Source organism: Denticeps clupeoides, chromosome 14, assembly GCF_900700375.1.
Source record: "Denticeps clupeoides chromosome 14, fDenClu1.1, whole genome shotgun sequence".
NCBI lineage: Eukaryota > Metazoa > Chordata > Actinopteri > Clupeiformes > Denticipitidae > Denticeps > Denticeps clupeoides.
Window position 1 is genome coordinate 13,320,710 of NC_041720.1, and position 6,257 is coordinate 13,326,966.

Below are 6,257 nucleotides of genomic sequence, written 5' to 3' on the forward strand. Positions count from 1 at the left end.
TGGAAATGGGGGCGTCGCTCTGGAGAAAGTGTTGCGGCCGCGTCGTTTAACCGAGCCTGAAACTTGGACTTTACGTAGCGGGTTCGGTTCGCGTCGTGGTCGGACCCGTGCTCGCGTGGGAGCCGCGCCAGGAACGCGGCCCGGGGCGCGGCGGGCGGAGCATTCCTCCCCGCATGTGACCGAGCTGTCAGGATGGCGTGCGGTCTCGTGTACTGCACCGTGTAGCCCCCGCCGCCCCGCCGCTCCGGCTTTTACGTGACCGAAGTCCTGAGCCGTACGCGCGGATAAAGGTAGGCGTCGTTGTTCGTGTGCGCGTCAAATCGCTATTATTATTATTATTAACATTATTTTAAATCGTCCTTTTATATTGTTTTTGATGCTCTGCTGCGGATTTAAGCCCTGGCGACGTGGTGTTTAAAACGTAGCCGCTTCCATTCAGCGCGAACCCGCGTACTTGCTAGTCGCCAGTTTAGCTGACTGGCTAGTGAGCGGATAGCTTTTGACATTTTGCGCCTCGGGAGCCACCCGGGAAACTGTCGTCTGCGGGGCGGACGTGGAGTTAACCCCGCCGCGGCCGTAGTCGGCTGGTTAAACGTAATGGCGGAACATTTTTGATCTTTATCTTCGTGTGTGTAAGTTTGAAGGCCCACAATAGCACGATGGCTAACGCCCCTCTCACTAATCTTCCCCTCTTGTGCTAAAAAGGGAAGTGGCACTTCGTTTGTTCCATGTACGGATTTTTTAAATTGAATGTATTTGACATAATTTGACGTTGTTAAGAGGTTCGAATCGGAGTTTTCAGAGATGCGGGCCAAGTGAAAGCGCTTGTTGTCGTTTTCTCCAGAAAACTTGATGAACTTGATGCCTGTATTGGATGACGAGATGGGTAGAGAATTTTAATATGCTGCTCCCAACTTAAGACTACAAATCAACATGCAGTTTATTTCATATTTATTGTCTTTGGAATATAGTGCATGCTTGATATCGCCGCGTGATAAGTTGTTGGGACTGGGAATGTCTCACATCAGTCCCGTTCCTCAACGTTGTTAAACTATCTCCAACTCATCACTAGAGCAATTAAGTTTAGGGCAACACCAAACCAATGCCAAAACGTGTTATGTTCTGTAATTTGTGGCATTTGCAAGACGCCCTTATCCAGAGCGACTTATAATCAGCAGTGACCGGGACAGTCCTCCTGGAGACACTCGCAGTCTTGCTCAGGGACACAACGGTAGTAAGTGGGGTTTGAACCTCTGACTTTGGGGCAGACGTTCCTCCACTAATGCTAGGCTATTAACACGTCACGTCATGCCGTGCTGTGTGTTTGTTGTTGTCACAGTTACAGATGAGTGCAGGGTAGTTCACGGATCCAAAATGAGCAAATTAAAGACAGCACTAGGACATTGGGGATCCATGTCAATAAAAAGGGGTGGAGGGGTGGATGCAAGACTGTACAAACCTATACAAAACAATGTAGAGGTTGTATGCATCACAATGAAAGAGTACATATAATTAAATACAAAATTACATTTATGCCAAAAAAATCAATATTGAATCTGCAGGGCACAGCATAAAGGAAGATCTTTTAGTGCCTAGTATGAAAATAGCAGTCAGTGTACCCAGTGTGGCACATTGGGGTTAAAGTTAATGAACAGACTATGCATGATTGAAGCACTTTGATATTATCCATTGTCAGTGTAGTAACATTTTATGTAGTTACATTAAATTGCATTTAGATTCCTTTATTAAGTTGACTTTTCATTCTTTTTACAGTTTGTTTTGTAGGGCTAATCCAGGTTTGCTGTGACCTGGCAGGATGAATGTCAAACGAAAGGATGACCGCGTCATGAGGATAACAAACGTATACAGATCAAAAAGGATGGAAGGTTCCAGAACCGATTCAGAGAGGGACTCTGGGTTTTCAGGTAGGTGGTAGGCCCTTAATAGTTATCCAAAAAGAAAAGAAAAAAATAGTAATTTATTGTCTTGTGAGAACTCCTGAGATCAAGGTTGGAAAGTAAAAAAAAAAGTCTCTTACATACACGTTTAAATAACTAAAGGAATTGTTCATTCTTGTTTATTTCATCTCTTCCCCAGATGCAAGCTCTGAACACCTGAGCACTGTGGACCATAATGACACAGAGGACACCTCCCGTCCTGTAGTGACTCCAGGTGCGACATGCCCTGGATCTCAGCACTCCCAGCTGGCTGTAGTTGGGGGATCTTTTCCAGGCCTGTCCCCTGTGATCATCAACATGTCCCCGGTGATGAACAATGTTCTTCTAAAGCAGGTAGTTATTTCTTTTTTGTGTGTAATGCCAATGCATATTTTGTATAGCACTGTTATTACATGGTAAGTGTAATGTAAATACAAAACCATTTAGTAGTGATCTGTTTGTAAATAATAACTCTAATAATAAGTCTTCACCATTTCACCTGTTACCTTGCTTTACACCATGGCCTTATATAAATCAGTAATATAATCTATTTCTTAATATTCTGTAATGAACTTACTAGGACATGGAAAACACAGAGCCACAACCAGTGCAAACGCAATAGATGAATGGAGTAGATACTGCATTTACTTTTATTTATGGAATTTTATAATGTAATTAAGTATCAAGTGTAGTGTTTTAATCCTTATGTGGTGTTCATTTTCAATGTTTGCCAAAAGGGAAATTATTCTAATTATAATTCAAACAGGGATGGCTCATAATATAACACATTTTCAATGAATTCACGCTGTTCCCCCACCCCCTTCACTGAACCCACAAAAATGTCAAACACAAAAGGGGTCCAGAGCTCGCTTTTGAACATGTAATTTGTCACAATAGTTTTCTTCAGTGTTTTGAAACCTTTCACTGTTAAATGGTGGTATGCACCTCAACCCTTTATATCTTGCTACTTAAAGTGTGCTGTATCAGTGTGGAGCAACATCAACCATAAGTATGTTGACTGTTTCCAGCCAGGGGACAGCCGCACCAATCTGAAGCCCTGGGGCTTTGGCCCAGCAGTGGAGGTGGTCCAGCAGCCCCAGGTTGTCTTCATTCAACCGGTAGTGTCTCACAGGACCTCGGCTGTGTCAAAGGGACCTCCTGCAAAGCGTCACCGCCACAAGAAATATCTCCCCATCTTAAAGTCCTACCCTAAAATTGCCCCCCATCCGGGCGACAGTCCTTCTCGGAGCAGCACGTCCAGCTCCAGCTCCAGCTCCAGCTCCAGCTTGCCTCTCAAGGGGAGTGGTTTGGCCTCTGGCCACCGAGAGCGCAATCACAAAGACCATCAGAATGAGTATGAGGGTTGCAAGTCTACGCTCAGCCTCACGTCACCCGCAATTTCCCTCGCAACATCTCCATTGGCCCACACTTCACTTACAGACTCTGGAACTGGGGTCTGTCCTGCGGCAGACTGTTCCCCATTGGCATCCACATCAGACCAAGTCCTGGCATTGAGCTCAACTCCCACAGACACCAAACGTCAACCGAAAGCCGCTTTGCTGGCGGCTTCTGAAAGATGGAGCAGTAACAGCAACGCCAGGGTTGGCTCAGACTGCAGCAATAAGCAGAAGCGTTTCTGCAACACCTACAACATTCTGAGCAAGTCAGGCCTGCTGAACATCACGCTGCGCACGAAAGAGCTCATCCGGCAGAACCGGCGCACCCAGAGCGACCTGGACCGGCTTCGTGAGCACACCAACCTCTTCCTGGAGGCCTTGAAGTCTGGTGATGGTCATGCCTGTGCCAGACTGCAGGCCAGCATGCAGGAGGAGGCAGCAGAGAGGGAGAAAGCATCTGAGGAACGTTCTGAGGCCTGAAGACGTCCATGGTAGAGGTCCACTGATTGTGCTACAATGCATCACCATCTTCACTATATGAATCTACACCTTTTGTTTTGGGTGATTTGTGAAGGCAGCTAATGTTTGCCGATGCTATTTTTCATTCTAGTTTACTTCTTTTCAACAACAGTGAATCTCCACAGGTCTTGGACAGAGATGCTTTAAAGACAGGAAGTAATAGGTGGTTTTGTGACTGTATTCATGCTGCCGGGTATCCAGGATTGCTTTATAACTTGCGGACATGACAGCCTTAATTCATGGTTGTGGGTTTAACCCCTCAGTACTTCACACCAAGCATCTTAACTCATTCCTTAGGCAGGTTTTATTGATTGAATCTCTGTGTGACGTCTGTTCACAGCTGTTCATGAAATACATACTAAATACTAAAGTAAGAGAGCGATAATATATTACATAATATATTATATTACTGATTTTGCATATTAAAGATCATATGTTTCAGCTCAATATTATTCAATAACAAAGGAATCAGGTCATATACATTTATTGTTACTTGGTATTTATCTTAAAATGTTCTATTCCTCAGAAAGTATCTGCCACAATTAAGTTGAACGCTCCTTAATTTTCTGTCATAATTTTGATAACCTTTTCATATCCAAATACACACCCAAATTAAGAGTGGTTATCAGTAATCTGTATCTGACCATGCTGCAGTTATTAGGGTTAGTTTAAGATTTGTTGGTTTTGGTTATGTGGTTCTTAGAAATTAAGTCTTCTTAAGTGATTAGTTGGTACACTGTTGTACCTAAATTACTGTTTGGTAATTTAATTTATTTCCACCCCTGCCCATTAGGTCACAAGATATGGTTAAATTCATTTCTTGAATACATTTTTTTTTTTTTTCAAGATTTTGCATAGTCATACTGAAATCAGATTGAAAGGGAGCTATGGAGCTTATTTTATAGGGATTAAGCTCTCGATCAGTGCCTGTAACGTTGTTCCTGATAAGGACCATAATTTCATTACGTTAGTAAATTACCTAATTTCAGGAATTTGACCCTCTTTTTTTTTTCCGTATTGTCAAAACTGAGAATGGGGAGATTCATGCTCTCTTCTCCTTTGCCACTCACATTCCTGTGCTTACCAAATATTACTTTGAGAAGGCCAATCAGGATTGAGGGCAGATGGTGGAGTTGTGATATGAAATCAAGATTCTCACTACTGTCCAGACTAATCTTGTAAATTTGCAATCAAAAGGAAATTATTGTCAGTGGTTATTCCTCCAAAGGGATACATGCAGCATTTGAGGCAGTACTGCACAGACTGATCCCCACTACAACTCTGCACCAAAAATGATGAAATAATTAGAGAGTATATAATCACAAAAGTAGCTACATTGCTACTAGTAGCTACCATTGACAACCAAATATGTAATAATTTATTTACATAAATGTTCATGTGTAATTTAATTTAAATGTTCACTTCCTAAAAACAAGAAATAAAAAAAAATAGCTTTAGTGAGTTTAATCACTTGTGTGAGAATCACTCGTGCAAGTTCCCTCCATGGAAAATAAAATCCCAGATATGTTAACGGGCCCAACACCGAAAACATTAGTATTGACTAAGATCTGCAACTGCTCACTCTTCCCAACCACCTGATTATCTCAGTGTTGCAGCGATTTTTTTGGGGGGGTTAACTGAGACATGGGTGCCATGTGCAGTTTTTTTTTTTTTAAATCACTGATATAATTGCCTTATTTAAGTATCATTTACAGTATTTTTGTCTTTTTAAGCAATTGCAGAAAATATTGCTTTAAATGCTACTTAAACATCATGATAGGCAGCTAAATAGTGATAAGTTCTGACATTTGCAGTCTTGTACAAAACCTTATGCACTGCTTTTTTACTTAGTTTTGTGTAGCAGACTCATTTCTTAACTTTCTTTACTATTAACTGAAAAAAAGTAATGTATTATTATACTGATTTTTAATGTTAGCAAAAAGAGTGATGTTAATATTTATGTGTGCATAAATGGGCTTAAATATATAAGTAAATACTTGCAGTGCAGCATAGGATGGACTGATAGATTGTTGGTAGTCTATGGGAAATCTCAATTAATACATTGAAAATACCAGGTATACGTTTAGCGGTTCAAAACCAGCTAAAACAATTGTTCTTCCAGAGAATTCTTGTATCTGTAATGTGCTTTTTTGTTGCAGCTTTGTTGCACTACATTTTAGTGCAGCACATTTTGTTATTCACTTGCTTTTTCATCTGAACAATCTGTTATGTGAACACATGATTCTCAAGTTTTAGTTCATATTTGGTGTATTATAAATGAAATAAAAGTGTAATTTTCTAATTTTGACTTAATGTCTTGTACATTTTGTAAAAACAAATCCAACAGAAACTTAATATGTTTAAGCATTATAGCCGCAAGGTATATTTTACCTCCTTACAAAGT

At 41.2% G+C, this 6,257-nt stretch overlaps 1 protein-coding gene across 3 annotated transcripts; it reads left to right on the forward strand.

Moving 5' to 3' along the window:
* The first annotated feature begins 13 nt into the window (after nucleotides 1-13).
* On the forward strand, nucleotides 14-6,161 carry cipcb (CLOCK-interacting pacemaker b). 3 transcript variants are annotated; one of them, XM_029002952.1, is made up of 4 exons: nucleotides 14-290; nucleotides 1,774-1,925; nucleotides 2,098-2,291; nucleotides 2,966-6,161. In XM_029002952.1, exons 2-4 carry the CDS (start codon nucleotides 1,817-1,819, stop codon nucleotides 3,812-3,814), a joined length of 1,152 nt encoding a protein of 383 aa, XP_028858785.1. In that variant the 5' UTR covers nucleotides 14-290; nucleotides 1,774-1,816; the 3' UTR covers nucleotides 3,815-6,161. The 3 variants fall into 3 exon arrangements, with proteins under 3 accessions (XP_028858785.1, XP_028858787.1, XP_028858786.1); XM_029002954.1 differs by having other exon boundaries at nucleotides 1,816-1,925; XM_029002953.1 differs by lacking the exon at nucleotides 14-290 and adding an exon at nucleotides 303-1,234.
* The last annotated feature ends 96 nt before the right edge of the window (nucleotides 6,162-6,257 follow it).

Bases quoted from the DNA above. Each gene is read 5' to 3' on its own strand.
- cipcb (XM_029002952.1), top strand. From the start codon at position 1,817: ATGAATGTCAAACGAAAGGATGACCGCGTCATGAGGATAACAAACGTA. The intron at 1,926-2,097 runs GTAGGTGGTAGG...TCTCTTCCCCAG, and splicing joins GAGGGACTCTGGGTTTTCAG to ATGCAAGCTCTGAACACCTG. The intron at 2,292-2,965 runs GTAGTTATTTCT...GACTGTTTCCAG, and splicing joins ACAATGTTCTTCTAAAGCAG to CCAGGGGACAGCCGCACCAA.